This window comes from Gossypium hirsutum, chromosome D11 (genome assembly GCF_007990345.1).
Source record: "Gossypium hirsutum isolate 1008001.06 chromosome D11, Gossypium_hirsutum_v2.1, whole genome shotgun sequence".
Lineage (NCBI taxonomy): Eukaryota > Viridiplantae > Streptophyta > Magnoliopsida > Malvales > Malvaceae > Gossypium > Gossypium hirsutum.
Genome location: NC_053447.1, coordinates 18,140,754 through 18,162,634, shown reverse-complemented (window position 1 = coordinate 18,162,634; position 21,881 = coordinate 18,140,754). Strand labels below are relative to the sequence as shown.

Here is a 21,881-nt window from a genome sequence, read left to right as displayed (position 1 = left end):
ATCTTCTAATGATTAATATGATAACTGTCAAAAAATGACTGTGATAAATTTCTAGTTCAAGAACAAGCAACCCATGGCCATGTTCCATATTTATCAATCCACACAATGCCAATGAGAGGATATCATTAACTTTTTAATTGAGCTATGAATTCCATTGTTGCTAGTAAAACCATGCCATGCACAAGTCATGTACCTAACATACCGTCTATCGAATCAGTCATCTTTAGAGCATAAGTCTTCACTTATATTAAAGCGCATGAGTTACATACGCATGGTCAGTGACTAATGCAGGTTTAGGTAAATCACACCATGAATGTCACAAGTGAATTAATTCATAAACGAATTCAGAATTAATTCATCTTGGGTTCAATCCAATGTATTATTCTGCCAATGAATACATCTATGTCTCTATCTGTGGAGTCAGCTGCTCCGATAGCCAAGACTAGTCATCTTCTCAATTGGAATTATAGACGACATAATAATCCTTCTCAGCATTTGAACCAAATGCTGACTTTGATTCATTTACATGATAACAGACTCTTTTAGATTATCTACTAAAGTAAGTTGTCTTTCTCGCAATGTAAACATTCTTACAATGCCACTTATCATCAATTTGAACTTAGATAATTAATGAGCTAATATTTGTTTGTCACAATTTCACTATGCATGCAAAATGTGAAAGACAAAAATACAAAAGACATAACAGTAAAATATGAAATTTATTTACTCATCATTCAAATACATAGAAAACAGTTACATGTTTACTACAATATGTGCACATTTCCCAACAGCATCACGATACCAGTCATGGGTATCGCGATACCGAGACACCCAGAGACCTTCATTTTCAAGACTGTCGTGGTTATTGCGATACTGAAGCCTGGGTATCGCGATATCTCTACCGAGCGGAGGTGAAATATTATTGTAGGGGTAGTCTTTGTCCAACCTCAACACCAATCAAAATTAGACATTGAAAGGCATTTTGGTTACAAAAAATTGGGTTGTAATAAACTGAAAAGTTAGCTATGGCTGGAGAGTAAACACACTTTTTACACTTTTTTTCACATTCTTAAACTTTTATCATCTTTTTAACTTAGACTTTAGTTACTTTCTTTATCTTTTTAGGGTTTAAACTTTAACTTTTTTGGTTTTTGGTTAAATAGTTAGTTAGTTAGTTAGTTAAGTTTACTGTAACTTGATGCTAATTGCTATTTAATACCCTAAACTTTTTTTGTATTTGCACTTTAATCTTTATCTTTCATATAACTCAACCTTATTTTATTGTACCTGATAAAAATATTATCTTTTATGCTTTTACTTGCTACCATTATTGTTTTCTTGAAGCTTTTGCAAGAAAGCTTAAGTTTTTCTTCTCAACTTCTCTTTAAGTTTACTTTGATGCATAAATTTCTTGAATATTGGTTGTTTATATGTTTAGAAATGAACATGAGTAGCTAAATCTTAGGTGGTTGGTTAATGAAAATATTGTTTAGTTGATTTTTGGTTTAGGGACTAAATCGTAAAATCTGGGCCAAATTAAATAGACTTCAAAACTTAAGATTGATGCCCCTAAGGGAAAATTTAGATGAGTGAGAACAAGAGGAGATCTCATTGAGCACCAATTTGATAGTCTTGAATTAGTTTAGTAAGGTCGAGAGATATACCAAACTAATTTTTCTAACTTGGTAAAATTGAGACTGAGAGGTAAAATTAAGCCAATTTAAGAATGCAAGTGATTTAGATCCCTAATCCGAAGGTTAATTAACAACATAGAAGTCAACCAACTACTGTCTGTTATTGAGCTGTTGATTTCGTAATTTTTCTTCTTTTACAATTTAGTTATTTTCTATTTTAGGTAATTAGTTAGCACAATTAACCTCAATTATGTTCTTCCGTAATATGACACTTAGTGAGTAGTTATCTAGACTCCTTAATTGCATGCCAATTTTTTACGGATCACTTAATCCCTGACTCTTGTGGGTTCGATCCTTAGAATACTTGGGTGTTCCATTGAACATTACAAATATTATAATTGACCTGTCACACTTGCAGATACCGCATTATAGTAGATTGTTTAGTGTTGATTCACCACTCGGTGTTCACACACAGGTGGCAGAAGCGATCAGTTTTGAACTTTACAATTTCATCCTAATTCAAGTTTGAGTTAGTAATAGAGCTTTCGTAAGCTTGTGTGGGTTCCAAAAATTATTGTATAACATATTATGAATGTAAATATTAGTTATATACGTGTTGATTGATCAAATGTTGTTTAATGGTTGTAGCATCTCGTAGCTCAGACCCAGCAATTGGGTTAAGTATGGGGTGTTACAACACATATAAAGTTTCCATTTGCTTTCATCAAGAACTCAGTAGAAATCATGCATGATTCTGTCAATTTCCTCCATTATACCTTTAGGTGCCTTGACACATGAAAAATAATATAAGGGATTAATGTTCTAACTGATTGGATTAATTTAACCCTATTTCATTGCAATAAGTGCCTAGTTTAAGTGCTTAGCTTTCCATCCAACTAATTCTTGCTTTATTTTCTTTTCCGGTTTAAACACCCTAGCTGAAGTCCCAATTTCTTTTCCGATTCAAACACCCAAGTTGAAGTCCCAACTACTTACTTGGTCGAGCCATTGTTTGCACACCCAATATATTAAAAAACCACCACTTCTTATTTTTCTTGCCCGACTAGCTTAAGAACAACTTTAACTTCTTATGATTAGTTGCTAGTCCTAATAGTTGGTAACCTTTTCTATTAAGTATATGATCATCCGACACGAATTCACGTAGGAGTAAATAAAAAGTAGTAGTCATTAGCAAACAAGAAATGTGAGATGAGACTATATTGTTTATTGATCCTAACACCTTAGATTTCATTCCCTTCTTTAAAATGTATCAACATGTGAGGCAATATATTTTGACACAGAATAAAAATATATGAGGATAGAGGATCACCTTGGTGTAAACCATGATTTGGTTGGAATGATTCTATAGGATTACCATTTAACAAAACCTGATAGGAAAATGTGTTTACACAGTAATGAGTTAGTTTCCTTGATTTTTCATTAAAGCCCATATGTGTTCCAACACACATAGCTACGAATCCTAGCTTACCGTATCATAACCTTTACACATATCAACTTTCAAAGCATCCAATATACGTTTGCGTTGTTTGTTTCCGAAAATTGTTGGTAGCAACTCATTCCCTAATATAATATTATCCATAATATTTTTTCCCGAGATAAAAACATTTTAAAACGATGCTAGCATATCTCTCATAACCAAATTGAGTTGATTAACTAATACATTGGCACAAATTTTATATGCAACATTCAATAAACTAACCTAAAGTTAGAGACAAATTTCTATTGATGTCCTTTAGGAATTAAACTTATCACAATCCTATTCAACTCTTTTAGTAAGAATCTCAAAATTAAAAAACCTAAGCATGTCTAGATTGTAAGTGGTCTAACAATATCCCAGTATATTTTTTATAAAAGATTATTGGTTTACCATCAATACTTGGAGCTTTAAGTTAAAAAATATGAAATACAACATCTTTTACCTTTGCTTCCACACAAAAAGCCTCTGGTACAACCTTTTGATGCTACAATAGAGTTGGCAGCTCCAAGCTACAAAAGACCGAATTAATTTCCTATTTAGTACATTTGTGTGGGACATCATAAATCTTCTAAAATATTTGACAACTAATTGACGTAGAGCAATTTAATCCTTTACCCATATCCTATTCTTGTTCACAATCCGCAAAATATGATTAAAAGCTCCTCTTCTCATAGTCGTAGCGTGAAAAACTTGGTATTCTTGTCTTTAGTTAATGCCAAAGATTTAATTGAGTTGCAACTAGCTAATCTTCCAACTCTTGACGCCTTGTTCTTACTTTGCCAAAATGTGTTCTATTCCATTGTCTTTAACTTTCCTTTGCAATCTTAAGTTTACATGTCAAAAAATAGACCAATGATCCCAATAGTCTAGCTTCCCATGATTAAGCAATAATACTCTGACATTGCAGATATGTGTCCAATATTATTGTAAAATGGTAAGGCTGGGAACAATGACTAAGTTAGAAATTTTTTTAGGGGGGCCGAAATTTAATTGTATTTTTTACGATAGTAAAAATGCAATTTTACCATTTTAATAGCTTATATATTTATAATTTTTATAGGATTAAATAAAATTTTTAATCACTTTCAGGGGAGCAAAGTGAAATTTTACCTTTCTTAATTTAAAATTTTAAAAATTTTAAAAGGCTTAAATAAAAAATTTTCTATTTTAGGGAGGACCGGAGACCCTGTCAGCCTTCTTTGCTAAACCCATTACTGGGAAGCAAATGGCGAATGGTAATGTGTGTATAATGACATTGGACCACGATCCAAGACAGTAATAGGTAAATTTATGAGTGTTATATTTTTTAACATTCTTCATATTATTAATAAATCCCCAATCTAGTAATTCTCAAACTACCTCTTCTCCCGTTCTGTTATTCGTCCACGTAAAGTGTTGCCCCTTATTCTCAATCTCCCCCACAACTATCCAAACATTCTTGGAATCCTTAGGTCCTTGTATTTCAAAAGATATTTTATCTTTTTTTTTTGTGAAAAATATTTTATCCTTTTAAGTGTAGCATTTGGTTGAATTATCCAATCAAAATCTATCCCATCAATTATTGGGTAATTGAATTAATCAAAAGCGTATTTTTCTTTTAACATAGTTTTAAATTAATTCAATATATATTTATTTATGTAACATTTTAAAAAAAATTAATATAGCATATTTAATCTCTACTGTTTTTTCATATCAATTCAAATACAACTCATACATTTCACACACACACACAACTAAACTATTGTCGAAACCATTTTTTGAAAAACAAAAAAATAATTGGTTGTCGACTTAAAAATGAAAATGGGAGTCGCCACCGATCTTTTATTAAGGTGTGACCGGTTCACCGTTAAAAACTAATTTGGTCCACGAAATTTTGAGAAAATAGATTCGGGAGTCGGTTACGCATGAGGAAGGGTTAGCCCCCTCGTACGCCCAAGATTGGTACCGAATTAATTATTTGATGTCTTAATGTCAAAACTTTGAAAAGATTTTAAAATACGATCCTTTGGTGAGAAAACTTGAATCAACTAAATTGAATGGTAAGTCGCACTTATTTCGCAGAAATAAATTGCCACACTCAGTGAGTTAGGGTGCAACAATTCAATCTTCGAAATTAATTTGTCTCCTTTTTTAAGAGAATCATGTGTTTAAAGAAGGTTATTCGATTGCTTAATTCAGATGAAAAATCGAAACCCAATACGTTAGGGCACAATTTCTCAAAATTCCGAGCATTGAATATTGCCCTTATTATTGTGTATTAGAAGAATCCTCGTCTCGAGAAAACAACACATCATATCCAATGCGTTAGGACACGACGTATCGAATTCCCGAGCATAAGCTTTTTATTTATGCTTTAAAAAAGGATACTCGATTTCTTGGATACAGCGAGGAAGATTGAAATCCAGTAAGTTAGGACACAATCTTTTCGAGGATCCTAAATTTCGAGTGTCACGTTATTTTGAAGGCTTTTTGAATAAAAATGCTTTCGATTTTTAAATGATATGAAACGTAACCTTTTAAGTAAATAAAATGCAATAGAATGATAATGTACAACGCGAATTGATTATTCGTAAATTTAAATATACACCAATGAATACAAACAATCAATAGATAAACACAAACAAACATAGTAACAATAGCCTCAATTATGCCAATACCAATATCAGCATTCAAAATAAACACTATATAAAAAAAATCAAAATGCATTAAATCATATACATTTATTAATTTAAATAAATAATACATATGGAAGGAAAATTTTAATAATGATATAAATGACAATATATACCTAATAATATACAAAGTTGAAATAAGCAAAATATATTAAAGTAGGTTTTTTTTGTTTTTAAAAAATGTATGTATGAATAAATAAAAATATACAATGTATAATCAATACTATGTTATATATACATGTATATAATCAAAATGGTTTAATATAAATTGTATATATGTATAAAATAATATCGTATATAAATTTTAACACCTAAAATTATATAATAAAGTATATACATAAAAAATATGTAGATAAATATATAAACTAATATAAATAATAATACTAATAATAATGATGATAACCAGGGTAATAAAAATAATTTAATAATAATAAAAAAGGGCAAAAGGGGGACTAAATCGAAAGTAAAACCAAATTTAAAGACAAAAAATGAAATTTGAAATATCCAAAGGTTGTATTAAAACACGCGCGTAATATTAGGGACCAAAAAGGGAAATAATCCCTTGCCCAAAACGCAGCGCTTTAATATGGATTAAAATGAAACAATAATAAAATGAGAGATTAAATTTAAAAAGAAATAAGAGGATTGAATTGAAGCGCGCTTGAAAAGTAGAGGGATTGTGCGAGGAAATAGACCGTCAAACAAAATGTGCGGATCCTTCTCCCGGGTCGGGTCACCGCACAAATACCAACCCCTCACGACGTCGTTTTGAGACCATCAAACTCGGTCTCAAACGACGCTGTTTTTCACCATTTAAAAGCTAAAATAAACCCTAGCCTAAGCAGACTCCTTCCTTTTTTAAAAAGAAAAGGAAAAGAACTAACAGAGATGACCCCCCTCGCCGCATCTACGGATCGACTGCTCAGGGGACCCTCATCCTTGTCCGACCCCGATTACGACGGAGTGAACGGAGACCAGGTAAGCCTCTCACTTCCTTTCTTTCTCTTCTATTTATTATTATTAAAAATATATCTGAAACGATGCTCTAAAAAAGAAAAAAAGCTCAAAAGAAATCACCTTTAGAAACTATTTTTCTATTGCTTTTCAAAATTTTGATACAATATCCTTGTTTTCTCACCTCTTTTTTTTATAGGTTTTTTTGAAAGGCTCTTTTATAGCCGAACAAAGAAAAAGAAAAAATAAAAATCAAATCCCCAAAATACAATGTTTTTTGCTTTTCTTTGTCTCTGCTGCGTTTGCTTGTCCTTTGCAGGTATGGGTACGGAGCTGTAGACGTGGCGGATACGAAGGCCAGCACGTGCGAGGGGAGGGCCGAAGGCGATGTGTTGTGAGGCTGCTGTGGCGCTGGGAGGGGGCTGTTGCTAAGGTTTCCTGATGCCGTGTGTTCTGGTGTTGGGCCAGGGTATTGGGCTTAGGTTTAGGCTAATTGGGTTTAGTGTCTGGGCTAGGTTAATTGGGTTGTTTAACAAATTGTGATGTTTGGTTTTTTTATTATCTATTGGGCCGGGCAAATATTAGGCCTTACAGCTATCATGCACTCTATGCCACACATTGATCTCATGTCTTGAAAATAGGATGAATATATCTTTTTTTGGTATTTTACATATTATTTTATCATTGATAGTAAGAGTTTGTGATTGCTTATCCCAACAATAACAAAAAATTAATCACATTTATTTAGACGCCTTACTTTTATTTATTTTTCATTCCATAATATTTTCAATCTCCAAAACACCAACCAAATATAACTTTTATATTTTATCTATTTATACCTCATCCTTATTTTAAAAAAAAATTAAAATTAAAAAGGTAAATTAAAAATAAAATGTAGTTAAACCCTAACACCATGTTTGGTTGGGAGAACGGGAATTCGGCTCATGGCTTATTCAATTCTAAACAAAATTTATTTTGTTTGCTTCAATTTTTTACTGGCGAATCCTCATTCCACGTGGGCCTCTATTACGGGTGAGCATTGAATACCCATTCAGTAGGTAAGGCTCTGAATTGGCTATTCTGTGCCATCCGTAATAGTCTCCTACTTTTGAACACAAAAACTCCTTTCATCTGCCGTCTTTATTTTCTCTGGATGCTCATGTTACAGTGAGTAACAAAGTTGGAGACAAAATTTACCCCTATTATTGGGTAATTTGCTCTTCATTTTATTTGTATTTCGTATTTTTTGTTTGAATCTTAGGTCACATTACTTCCTTCGCCGATGCTTGTTTCCATCCTTCAATACCCATTTTATTCACTGGGTAAATAAATTCCCTTATTTAATTTCTTGTTTTTTTATTCATCACCACAAAAAAGAAATGGGGACTATTCTTTTCTTTTCAATTTCTTGTTTACCAACCCATAGCCCATGCCATGCTGGTTTAACCTTTTGTTTTTTGTACCCCTTTTCTCTCATATTTTTTAAACTTTCTCAGCTCATTTCTGGGTTTCTTTTCCTTTTCTTGGGTACCATTTTATAAATGTAATCTTCACTTAAAGAATCAAGACCCATCGATATAAAACTGCAAAGGATTTCATTAGTTTTCCATTCATTTTATAGTTAGATTTGATATGAAAAAATTGATGAACTTTGTTTTTTTTTTGTTTTGTAGTGAATGATCAGTAGGGTGTCTTCTCTGTCTTTATTTTCCTCACATTTTTTTAAATCATCGATCGTCGCCAACCTAAAACAAGAATAAAACATGGAACAAACAACATCTAATTGTCAAATTAACAAGGTATGTATGTCTTAACATGTTTTTGTTTTTCGATTTTGATTTTGATTTTCTGGGTTTCATGTTCTTTGATTGAAGAAATGTTGATCGACTTTGATTCTTTAATTGAAATTTCTTTGATTCTTGCTCGGTTAATCTATCATTCTTTCAACTCTTTAATTGGATCATAATACTTGATTGACTTTGGGAATTTGGTTTCTAATGTTGCCAATATGTTTAATTCTTGTTGGGGTTTTCCATGTTTCTTTTGGTTCTTGGAGTGTTATACCGAATTTGATTAATTTGGTTTCTTTGGTATGATTTCCACTACAACTGAAAATCGATTTGCTTTTGTGATCCTTAAGCAAATCTTTTGGTTTGCAATACAATAGCTTGCCTTGAATGCTTATCATTGGCATAATTATAACACCAATGGATAGTTCATGTCTTTCTATAGGCCTTCTCCATGGACTATGCAATTGTTTCGATTGTTTGTGTAGTTCATTAAAAGGGGATATAGAAGCTGCAGATGAAATGGGCTCCTTAAAACAAGTGCGGGCTTATAAGGAAATAACAAATTAAAAGTGGACTTATTTATCAAAAATGACTCCGAAAAATCTGTAAAAATCAATGTTAAAAGTGATGGACTTATTTATCAACAATATATTATGGTTTCTAACAATTGCAAGATAATATAGAATGAGAAAGGACTTGCTTTAGTTGATTGAATTCTCTACCTTTTTCTATTTTTTCTATTTTATTGTAAAACTTTTTCATGAAATTCATACCTTAAAGGCTTAATTAGAAAATGAAAAATATGACTTCAAAATTACTACATTGGTGCACTTGTTTCCATATTTGTAGGATTTATTAAATTGAATTTTTTTTTTGGAAAAATAAAGACTAGACCATTAAAATTTTTAAGGCAATGATATGGTAACTTATATTTTGGGGTTGGTCACTTCGATTGAAGTGTGTGATCTTATATTTTTATATATTTGATTATATTTTCTTTTCGATGAAGACATATAATTGCTTTCATGATTCATTTTGGCTTGTAATTGATATCTTGCCCAACTCTCATCTCCTTTTCTTATTGCTTTCTAAATGCAATATTGTGTTATGTTTTTTTTTCTTTTTAAATTATCATTTTGCAGTTTAGAGCTCTATATTTCAATGTTTTGTTTGTGGTTTTTAGTTCTTCAGTTTCTTAACCCTATGCTTGAAGATTTTTACATTTTTTTATTATTCGATAATGTTAATATCTTTGTTCAATATTGTTTTCTATGTTGAACTATTCTTGCAATCGAAGCATAGTTTAGTTTTGCTTTGTTGTTGATTTATTTTTGTTTCCCATATATTATGGGTGCGACCCAACAAATCAGAAATATGAGCTGCTGCTTTTATTTACATTTTAGGTTTCTAATTTTATTTTGCATTTTTTCTTAAGATAGTTATGTTGGACTTTTCATAATCAACTGCAACTTCTTCCCAAAATTCTCAAGGCAAAAAAAGGAAATGAAATTCAAAAGAAGATGTTGCGTTGGTTGCCTGTATGGTCAACTTGCACAATGTTGAAACTTTTAATGCAGATGTGAGATTCAATACCGATTATTTAAATAAGCTAGAAAGAATGTTAGAAAATTTTTTACCTCATGTTATGCTGAAGGCTAGACCTAATCCTGAATCGAGGATTAAGACATTGAAAAAGGATTGGACAATCATTTACAACATGCTCAAAGGAAAATAGAATAGCGACTTTGATTGGGACGGATATAGGCAGATGGTTGTTGTTGAAGATGCTGTGTGGAACTCATATATAAGTGTAAGAATTATTTCCCGTCTTTATTATCTTATTTTGACTAAACTTATATCTAATGTGAATTTTTTCTTTTTTTTACAAAGTCATAAAGAAGCTGGTCAATTCAGACGTCACAATTTCCCTTATTATGACCAACTTACTTCCCATACATGCAAAAGATAGAGCCACTGAGAAAGATGCTCAAACAACTGATGATATTGTTGAAGAAATAGATGCTGAGGATGTATCTACTGCAAATAATCTGAAGTAGGAAGCAATTACCATGGATGCGAAGATGATGTTTCCTTAGATGAGATGGATGTCTCGGCTACACAGTCACAAACATCGAAGCCAAACTAAGATGATTCCACATTTTCAAAGAATAAAAAAATTTTTTTTGATGGAAGTGAACAAATTTCTATTTCACTTACTGATGCTGCCACGTTATTAGGAAAAACATACGAACTGTCGGCCTTGAATTAAGTAGGAGCATTGCCTCCGAAATGCTAATTGAAGGGAAGTCAGAAATACTTATTCAAGAAAGTGCCCAAAAATTATATTTGACATTATGTGAAATAGAAGGATTAACTGAGGATAAGCGCTTTCGTATGTTGAGCAAAATTCTAGGCTATCCAACGCAAATACTCTTTTTCTTTAGTTTACCTTCTTCTGTACAATTGGAATGGGTGAGAAGATTTATTTGTACTCATTAAAAATCATGGTTGTGTTGGTGATGTTTTGGTAACCTTTTGTACATGTAATATTTGGATGGTATAATGATATGATAGAATGCCACAGACTGTTTTAACTTTTTGATAATGTAAAATTAACATATAGATTATGACATGTAAGCTAATGGCATCATGTAACTTTTTGTTAATGTATGATCATTATGTTTGGATGTAAAATATGATTATCAAGTTATTTATTACTTCTAATCTTTTACTTTTTAGTTTAGAAGATAATTAAATTATTTGTTTCGCTAATGATAGTTTAGCACACTAAATATGTATTGCAATTTAAAAATAATAAAGTAGGTTATATATTATTTTTCTAATATTATATATTATGATTTTTATTAATTCATAATTTAATAATAATTATATTAAGAATGTTATTAAATTATAGATTTTTATTTTTTATTAAATTATATTTAATAATAATCTTATTAAAATTTAAGAACAATAACAATAATCATCTACCTAAAAAAATTCTGCTACTCTGATTATTTAAAATTTTTTCCTTATGCTATTATAACATATATTCTATTCAACCAAACACAAAAATACTTTTATAGCTTTATCCCATTCAATTCAATTAAACCATTATTGATTATAATTCTATTCCATTACGACTCTATTTCATTCCCTAAACAAATATGGTGAAAAGATTTAATTGGTGACGGATTCTTTCGTAACGGCAAAAGGCAATTTATTACATCAACAATTTTGTTGAACTAAAGAATATATTCCTTTGAAGCGTGAATCATTGGTAATCTTAATTATCGTGCTTTTTTTTAAGCATTAGAGTAATTAATGCTATGGATGGTAACAACAGTGAATTAAATATCTCTCTTAGTTATTATTTTCGGTAAATTATAAAAATAGTAAATATTCTAATTATGTGATCAAAACACGGAGTTTAATTATTTTTTTTAAGGAGAATAATTAATTATTTTTTTCTTGTTGTGTTATGTTTATCTAATTATCTTATAATCATGTGTGAGGGTTTTTTTTTCAATTTGTAAATTTTAATATTTTGATATTATATTATATTCCTATTATTTTCTTTATATATTATGCTGTATTTTGTTTTATATGTTATATTTTCGAAGGCGAAGCGAAGGGTTATGAAGGGCCTTTGGCTCTTCTTTCCAATTCTATAACAATAGATTTGGAAATAGGAATTTGAAATTTGGATTTTATTTGGAAATTATATATAGTATATATTTGCAAATTATTCAAACATCAATTTGTCAATTTTAGAAATTATTTTGAGAAATTTAAATTAACAACTATCTAATAAATTTATAAATTTAACCAATAAATGTTATCTTTACATGTATTTTATTATACAATTTACATTGTTTTTAAAATTTGAAACCCAAGTTCCCCAACACTACTTAAACTTAAAATTTACAATTTTATATTAAAAAAAACTGGTAAAATTTTTTTTCTAGCCCCTCTAAAAATTTATAATTTGGCCCTAGATATAAAATTGTTAGCAGGAAAGGACTGAAAGGTATTGTAAATATAGACTTAATTAAGCCAGATGAGGTATTTATCATTAGTTGACACAAAATCATGAATCTTATAACAAAGAAATAGACTATGGCAATTTGTGTAATATAGTGAATTTGTATGTATTTAAGCGTCATGTCAAATTAGTATTTATAAAATTCATGTTATGATTGTATTCCAAAACTGCTAAATGGATAATGCATCCCACTGACAACATAAATCAAATGACCTGAGAAACGTTAAGTTTTGTAGGTGCGAAAGAGACGCATACTGAATGGTAAACAGATTCAGCTTATAGCCTATTTGATAATCAACCACTTTATGCTAATGCACCAATCCATATACAATATACCTATTGCCCAGTGATTTGCATCAGACCGTTTCATAGTGACCCACCTAAATCCTTAAAACCACCAGTCCAAGTCAACCTACACCCTATCCCCACTATACACCCTACTATATCTACGCCCCCCATGTGTTTTCCAATGTCCCCTTCTTCATATTTTCTTTCCCCGTGGTTGGTTGCACAGAAAGTGAGAGAAAGTTTTACTTTTGATTTTGAAACTCCGATGAGAAAACCTTGCTGCGATAAACAAGGCACCAACAAGGGAGCCTGGTCCAAGCAAGAAGATCAAAAGCTCATTGATTATATACGTATACATGGTGAAGGCTGTTGGCGTTCCCTCCCCAAAGCCGCAGGTTCTTTTCTGAAATTCTTTTTTTTTTCTTCTTTTTGTAACACCCTACTTCGGTTCTTAATTTTATTTCACTGACTTTTTTACCATGAAAATCACCAGGTTTGCACCGTTGCGGTAAAAGTTGCAGGCTGAGATGGATAAATTACTTAAGACCAGATATCAAACGTGGTAACTTTGCTCAAGACGAAGAGGACTTAATTATCAAACTCCATGCTCTCCTTGGTAACCGGTATGTTTCATTTCTAAAACATAACGTTTACGCATATGATAAGACTATAATGCATTGCACTAATGGAGAGGGTTTTTGAAATATCATATGAGATACCTATGTCTAAAAATATTAGGAGTTGAATGTTTTTTTTTTTTTGTGTTTTGGGGTGTTAGGTGGTCACTGATAGCTGGTAGATTACCAGGAAGAACAGATAATGAAGTGAAGAACTATTGGAATTCCCATATAAAGAGAAAGCTAATGAAGATGGGGATCGATCCTAATAACCATAAGTTGAACCAATATCCTCATCATGTTGGTCCCCTTAACCCCACCACCACCAACTCCATGGATGTGGCATGTAAGCTTAGAGTGTTTTCAACAGAAAATGATGATGGGGTCTCAGATGCTGCAAGTTATCTCGAAGACGAAACACCGCCCACTGGTGTATCCAACTTGGACCTTGATCTCACAATTGCTTTTCCTTCGAGTCCTATCAAGAATATTATTGAAGAAAGCCAGCAGAAAACAGCATCTATTGTAACAAATGATGAAGAAGAACAATATACAGTCCCTACCCTTCTTCTTTTTAGATGAGACAAAAAAAAAAGAGCCTCACACATGTGGAGATTCGTGCAAAAGACCTAAAGGCTTACGAAGGCAACATGCATGCCATTGTCAAATTCTTTTGGATGATGGATTGAAACCATATGCTTGTCCATTAGAAAGGAGGAAGATAAGCTAAAACTGTATTATTGTGTATAAATTTGGTAGAAAGAAAGATTTCAACTTAAGAATTAGGATCAAATAACTGAATGAATGAACCAATTGCAGATAAGTTGTTTGGAGGTTTTCAGTCAACTTATCTGCAATTAATTTGGTGGAGATGATGTAGGATGATGAGTTCATCGTACATGAACTGAACCTTTGATATTTCAGGCTCTAATTTTCTGTTTGTATGCGTAAAGATATTCTTCAATGTCAGATCAGCTAAAATGAATGTGTGGAATGGACTTGTCGATTTTCACAAGTTATGCGCAAATATAACACGAGAAATGCGATCTGAAACACTTTATGACAAAAGAAAATGATAAAAACATGATATCAATTTATTTAACATAAATTACTATCGTGTCAATACAGATATAAAATACCTTCAGCTCATACACAACAATATATATACATGAATTACCACATTGGATGTGGGAAATCTAACTTAGATAGTGATATATATATGTATATATACATTAGTATTTTATATTAAGAATCTGAAGCAAATTTAGCAAAGAGATCTAAGGGGTTATGGTCAATTGGTAATGCACTCTTCCCCAAATTTCTAAGAGTAAGTGATTACTTTTTAGATTTATTAGAGTTAATTTCACCAAATAAAATATTTTAAAATTATTGCTCCTTTTCTAAATTCATCCTCAAATTTTAAAATATTCTAAATACATATTTAAACTATCAATGTTATATCAGTAAAGTTCTTCTATTACTAAAATTATTAATTTAACTATTGGATGAAATGTTATATCTCACGTGATATAATTTAAAAGAATTTTTTAAAAAAAAATATTGTAAAAACATTGATTTTGAGATTTTCAAAATTTTCACAAAAACTATCGTTCACTCTCTCTTTTTTGCCGGTTCTACTTTATTTTTAGTTTTTAATTTTAAAATTTATGCGGCGACATTTTACTTTACTTTAAAATTTTCATTTTAAATTATGTCACATAAGATTTTATGTGTCATTTAATGGTTAAATTTAACGGTTTCAATAATTGAACAACCTGATTGATATAACATCGATAGAATTTGAAGATGTAATTAAAATGTTTTGAAGTTTGGAGATAAATTTAGAAAGTAAGTTATAAGTTGAGGATGCCTGCTAACTAACTCGATTTATTACATATTTAACGAACCTAACACTATATAAATTTATATATCAATAATATTCACATTTTATATATTATTAATGAAACAAATAATATCATTTTATTGGTCAATTTATTTTTAAAAGATATAAAAAAACATGATGAAGGAAACATATAAACCTTTTATTTTTAAATTTAAAAATAGCTATAACTAAAAATAGGGTTTGTTGGCTGCTAATGTGTCCCTTTCATAGATGTTGGAGTGGTTTGAATAATTAAGGTTTTGAAAATGGAGTTTGAGCTTTCTTAACAGCAATGGAGCTTGGAAAAGGGGCATTTGATTTCATTCCACTCTTCATGAAAGAGGTTAGGTCTTGGCAAGTAAATTCCATTTTCACATGCACTCTCAAACCACTCCACTACCATAATATTCTTCCATAAAACCTTAAAGTAATGTTTACTTTCTATTTCTATCCAAAAAAATCTTTGTCCCATTTCTTTTTTTTGGGTACATTATGTCCCAATTTTGGGTGAATGTTATATAGATTTTTGTAAGGTAATATGAAATTGTTTTATTAAATGATTTAATTGGTTGTTCAGTTAGTATTTTTTGTTGTTTTAATTTGGGGAATGTGGTTGAAACGCAATTAAACATTTTCATTTTAGGAATCAGGGGATAATGCCTAGTTTAGACCTATTGAACTATAAGTGCTAGTCTTGAGCAAAAAAATTGACCAAATCGAAAATCGACCCGAACCAAAGTATTTGAACGGTTTATGGATATGTAAGTTCAAAAACCGCGGTTATCCGGAACCAAATTGAGTTCTTTTTATATTTAATATATAATTAATTTTATTTTTTATAATAAAAAAATAAATAATTTATATTTAAAATGGTGAAAATAATTCAAAAGTTCTTGAAATTTATTGTTTTTTAGAAATATTTGTGAAAAAGACCTTGAAATTTTGCCAAATAATATTCAAAAGCCATAAAATAAAATTCATTTTATCAAAATAAGTTTAAAAAACAAAAAACAAAAATTTAATATGAAAAAATTAAGAACTAAACTGAACTAAAAAAAATTATAATAGACAATTCAAAAAAATTGAAAATCCTGCCAAACCAAATCGATATGTGAAAAAATATTTATATTTAACTTTAATTAATTTCAGTCTCTAAATTTTTATTAATTTTTTAGAATCACGATGAATGAATCATAAATGAGTAGTGATAAAAAATTCGTGTTATTCTCTGCATTTGGGTACCCAAAATTTAAATAATAATTGTGTTATGGCTGTTATTTTAAAGGTTTTTTAGAGAGTTATTTCTATAGTTTTAACTCTATTCTTTATTGATATTCATTGTAATCGAAGTTTGAATAGTTTACCTACTTGTCTATAGCAATTTTACTCGTTTCTCTGAATTGCAGTTATGTAAATTCAACTTGTGAATAACGTTTTGTTTTTTCTACAAATAAAAATATAAAATATCACGATATGAGTAAAATAAAAATTTTAATATTAAAAATATAATTATAATTGTTGATACACTACTTGAGTTATGCCGGTTTATAATAGTTCACACGATGACAAAGAACCATAAATAATTGGAGATGATTGAGGATAGTGAAATTCGAAAGAACGAAGAAAGATAGTTGAGAATATAGAGAGAGATCCTTTGTAATGGGTGCCTTCAATCATTTCCCATATGCTACGGGTTGCTCCTATATTAGTTTCATACTTCCATGGAGCCTAATTGACCAGTTGATGTCCTGTTCTCATAGGCATGCGTTGTCATGTGGGGATAACATAAATATGGTGACATATAAAAAGATAGGTACTTTGTTTAGGGGTGTGGTCCTCACAATGTAGATTTATGAGATCTTGAGTTCACTATCGAGGTTATGAGCTCGTAAAGTCTTGAGGTCACAAGATTTAAGGTTGATTGTAACACCCCTCACCCATTTCCGTCACTAGATTAGGGTTATGGGATGCTACATCAATAAACAGTTCAAACTCATGCAATTCCAATTTAATCAAAACAATCATGAATAAACAAACATTAGTTAAACATGGTATTCATACAAAAACGAAACTTAAAACAAGCTTTAGAATACAAAAGGTTGGACTCGAGCATGAAAATGGACCAAATTATAAATTTTACAAAACTTGAACAAAGTATCGATATCTGTTAGCGTTGTGTGACCCAAATTCCTATTAAAGAAATAAAATACAGTGGCAAAATAAGGAGATCTGTAAGGGGGAAGGCCAAGGGCCGTATAGAACTACTCTCCTTCTGTTTAATATTGATTGGAATAAGGTTTTTCAGCCTATAAATAGATAAAGTTGAAACTCCTCTTGTATCATTTGATTTTCAACATTAGTGAATTTTCTTCTTTTCTGCCCGTGGTTTTTTCCCGAAAGGTTTTTCGCGTAAAATTTGTGTGCTTTATTTTTCTTTCTTATTGCTTTGCGATCTTTCTATATTGCTATTATCGACATTCAATTTTAACAATATCTTTGAAATAGGTATTGATATTTTTATATTCGGTATCGATACCATTTTGACATTTTGCCAAATTTAACAATTTTGGTTCAAAACATTTTATTGATACCTTTTTGTAGGTGTCGATATCTTTAAAGATTTATCGATACTAGATGAAAAGTACCAATACCAAATTGGTGTTTTGTCAAATTTTAAAACTATACAATTGGTCTGGTATCGATACCCTGATCCAAATTATCGATACCTTTCACAAAATGGTCAAAAATCGTATGTTTAAAAACTTATTTCCTACTCAAATCACATACCATTTTAAAGATTCATGCATACACATATAACACCTTACCATACAGGCCTTTAAAACCTCTATTTATTTATGCAACAAGCATTCTATATACCATTCAATAAATCTATCCAAAAGACACCAAAAGCATATCAAATCACAACTCAAATAACCTACTATGTGCCTAACCAATGTGCCATAAGGCATCATCACAACCAACATTCAACCCTATCTTCCAATGTCATTATCTAACCAAGTTCAAATATAACAAACTGTAAGGTAATAATGTGACATAATTTCTTGCACCCAAAGATATGCATAAACCAAAGCAGATCCATTAAACTATTTTCTATCAAGATAATCAACACACAAGCTTTCATGCACAATTTATTAACAACCTTATCATTTATCCATCAAACTCATAAACATAACTTAAACTAATACAAAACATATATGCTTCCATAAACACCTACGTACATATTCCAAACACTCTTATTACATGCCACAAAACCAAGTATAACGGTTTCAAAGTCTACCAAAATAAAGCTGGATAGTGTGATCTTCAATTTGATTCAATCACCTGATTCCGCAAAATGATATTTACAAGAAAACAAGAAAATGACACGAGTAAGCTTTTACGAGCTTAGTAAATTCACAGGTTGAAACGTTATAACTTACCGTGTGATCACAGTTTAATAATTAACAAAATCAATAACTAGCATATATCTTGTCAACCACAACCATTCAACAACTGAGTTTCATAAATACGAGTCATTTAATCATCTCATTTATACAGTATCAACCTGTAACACCCTAAAAATTGGGGTTAGAAGTTTTGTGATTTGTGTTTAAGGTCAATGAGTAGGTTGAGCAATTGGGTTGATTTCTGCGTTTTAATGTCTGAATAAACTTGCTGATTCGGTGGTTGGATGTGTGCTAGTTTACCTCAAGGTTCTAGGTTTGAATCCTCTTGTGTGTTTGAGAAATTAATTTTATTTGAGTTTTGTTTTTAATTATATATATTTATTTTATTTTTTATTTTTTATTTTTGGAAAAAGGAAGTTGTTTCTAAAATTATTTTGCACGTTCTCTTTCCCTTTTTTTTGTTTCCTCTCTTTTTCCACGTTCTTGCTATTCTTTTTGGTTCTTCTCCCTTTCTCTCTTTCATTGTTGGTGAATTAATTACTGGCGTATTTTTGTTCTGCAAACGAATTCTGAGTTTTAGTATCGACGTTTTTGGCTAATTGTCCTTGTGTGTTATGTTTGATTAGGTGCAAAATTGGGTTTTCGAATAGTTTGGTGGAGCAAATCGAGTAGTTCTCAGTGCTTGTTATTGCATTCTAAGGCGTGTGTTCTGAAACTGTTCAATTTCTGTATCAAATTGCTGTTGGATCTTATGGAATTCGACAACTTCTTGTATGTTCCTAAAACTATTGATTTTGGGTATTGGATTACATGTTATTCTGTAATTCTGGTATAGTTCTGAGTTACCAAGGGTTGTGGGTCGTTTTGATGTCAAAACCATGATTTTTAACCTGTTTCAGTGTGGTTTTGTGACCATATAGGTGTGTGCTGCACACGGGCAGTCCACACAGCCGTGTGAATTTGGGAATTAGGGTTTTTGGGCGATTTTTGGTGCCACACGGTTGTGTGGCTACGATTTAGGGATTTTTTTATTTTTACACGAGCGTATGCCTTGGTCACATGATCGTGTCCCTTGGTCACACGGCCATGTCTATTAACCACACTGGTGTGTGAGATTTCCACACGGCTGTATCTACTATGCAGTTAATTTTGACACTTTTGGACAATGAGTTACATGGGCTACACACACTGGCATATGTCCCCTTCACATGGGTGTGTGTAGCTTTCACATGGGCGTGTAGGCTTCCACATGGCCTAGGCATTTCCACACGGCCATGTGGCCCTGATTTGCAAATTTTTGTTTTAAGTTGGATTGTGACTGTGTTGTGTTCCTGTGTATTCTGACCTTTGGCTAGGCCTTAGCTAGAGTAGTTGAGACTCCATTTGGCACGGATTTATGTGTTAATTAGTAGCATAACACTCACTTAATGACTTGCCTAAGTGATGTTACCTAGTAGTTAGGTACCGTGACTTCTGATTCTGAATTTGGTCGTTCGATTATATGCATTTCTGATTCTGTTTGATTGAAGTATAACTGTTCGCAAGTTGTGTGTAATGTTTCTCTAAGTTAGTTAATAATCTGTTTGCATACAAGCATTCACATAAAATTTCTGATTCTGTATGTCAATCTTTAAATGGGGTGCATTTTTGCATTTGCAATAAAATTTTGGGTTTGGTTGCGAAGAGAAGGGAGTTTGATATGTTCTGTTTTGGCAGTTTTAACTGCAACTTATCAGTATAGCAGTTTACTGCACTGTACTACATATATGTCAGCTTTGCTGCATATTATTATCTGAGTGGCCCAGTCCACATACGTGGTGTGTAGGGTTGGATGGGTCTTTCGAGGTCCTATGTGGTCTGCATGGTTGGTTGAGCTTCTTATAGGTCATTCGTGGTGTGAACGGGGGATGGAGAGTTGTTTGGCTGGATGGCTGGGACTATTTTCTGACTTGTTACATATTATTTGCATCTATTTACATGTTGTTTGTCTAAATGTTGGGCTGCATGTATAGTTTTGTATCCACTAAAGAACTTAGTCTTGTATGGTTTAGTATTGTGTGTGTGATTGGGGTTTTGTAAACGCGACTTGTAAATTTTGTATCCGTATTTTGTATTTCTGATCGGTTGTTCAGGTAATGCTTTAAGAGTATTCTGGTTTGTTTATTTGTCTTTTGCTTCTTACATTTAGTTTCGGACTCACACTGAGCTCGTGTGGCTCACCCCCTTAGTCTTCCCTTTCAAGTACTCTCGTAATTTGAAGCTGGACTCAGCATACTGAGGTCTTGGATAGTCACGTTTAAAAGCAAGTTAATAAGTCTTCTTTCAGTTCCTGTTTTGATAAACTGTTTTGAACTGTAAGAACTGCAGTTCAACTTTAATTTCGAACTTTATAAATTTTAACCTTGGACTATTTTTTTGTAAAGTACCATTTTGACTAAACTTTGGAAACTATAGAATTATAAATCTAAACGTTTTTGTCCTAATCTAAAGTTTTCTATTTATTCCAGAAATAATTGAACGATTTAGCTAGAATCAAGATAAACCATGTTGAAATGAAACTTCAACAACGTGTTTTGTAAAATTGCTTCGAGATTACTTCGATGATCAATGTAACCACCGAGATCTGGACAAAACTTCTGGGCCGGGTTTTGGGGTGTTACACAACCATTATCAAGTCACAATATAATATCATAAACCATGAACACATATACAAGTCATTCATAAGGAATCATAACCAAATATCAATTACATATCATCATTAAGTCATTTAACCATTAAAATTCACAGGTTGAAATGTTATAACTTACCATATGATCTCGATTTAATAATTAACAAAATCAATAACTAACATTAACCCTGTCAACCACAACCATTCAACAGGCAAGTTTCGTAAATACGAGTCATTTAATCATCTCATTTATACAGTATCAACCATTATCAAGTCACGATATAATATTGTAAACCATGAACACATATACAAGTCTTTCATATAACCAAATATCAATTACATATCATCATTAATTCATTTAACCATTAAAATATAGCCCGATGAATTATATAAACAAATACGGATACACGATTATCCACCCAAAACACG

General features: G+C 31.3%; 1 protein-coding gene and 1 long non-coding RNA gene across 6 annotated transcripts; both read left to right on the top strand.

The window, feature by feature from the left end:
• The first annotated feature begins 7,768 nt into the window (after nucleotides 1–7,768).
• On the top strand, nucleotides 7,769–11,242 carry LOC107916659 (uncharacterized). 5 transcript variants are annotated; one of them, XR_005921182.1, is made up of 4 exons: nucleotides 7,823–7,967; nucleotides 8,432–8,557; nucleotides 9,988–10,358; nucleotides 10,439–11,242. It is a non-coding gene; the product is annotated as an uncharacterized lncRNA (long non-coding RNA). The 5 variants fall into 5 exon arrangements; XR_005921181.1 differs by having other exon boundaries at nucleotides 7,850–8,080; nucleotides 9,984–10,358; XR_001689550.2 differs by having other exon boundaries at nucleotides 7,835–8,080; nucleotides 8,432–10,358.
• A 1,520-nt stretch (nucleotides 11,243–12,762) lies between these two features.
• On the top strand, nucleotides 12,763–14,489 carry LOC107916753 (transcription repressor MYB6). The gene is made up of 3 exons (XM_016846119.2): nucleotides 12,763–13,273; nucleotides 13,372–13,501; nucleotides 13,657–14,489. Exons 1-3 carry the CDS (start codon nucleotides 13,048–13,050, stop codon nucleotides 14,075–14,077), a joined length of 777 nt encoding a protein of 258 aa, XP_016701608.2. The 5' UTR covers nucleotides 12,763–13,047; the 3' UTR covers nucleotides 14,078–14,489.
• The last annotated feature ends 7,392 nt before the right edge of the window (nucleotides 14,490–21,881 follow it).

What these genes read in the sequence shown, in the direction of transcription:
- LOC107916753 (XM_016846119.2), top strand. Translation starts at nt 13,048, where the DNA reads ATGTGTTTTCCAATGTCCCCTTCTTCATATTTTCTTTCCCCGTGGTTG. An exon ending in TTCCCTCCCCAAAGCCGCAG is followed by an intron (nt 13,274 to 13,371) that starts GTTCTTTTCTGA and finishes GAAAATCACCAG; the next exon opens with GTTTGCACCGTTGCGGTAAA. An exon ending in CATGCTCTCCTTGGTAACCG is followed by an intron (nt 13,502 to 13,656) that starts GTATGTTTCATT and finishes TTGGGGTGTTAG; the next exon opens with GTGGTCACTGATAGCTGGTA.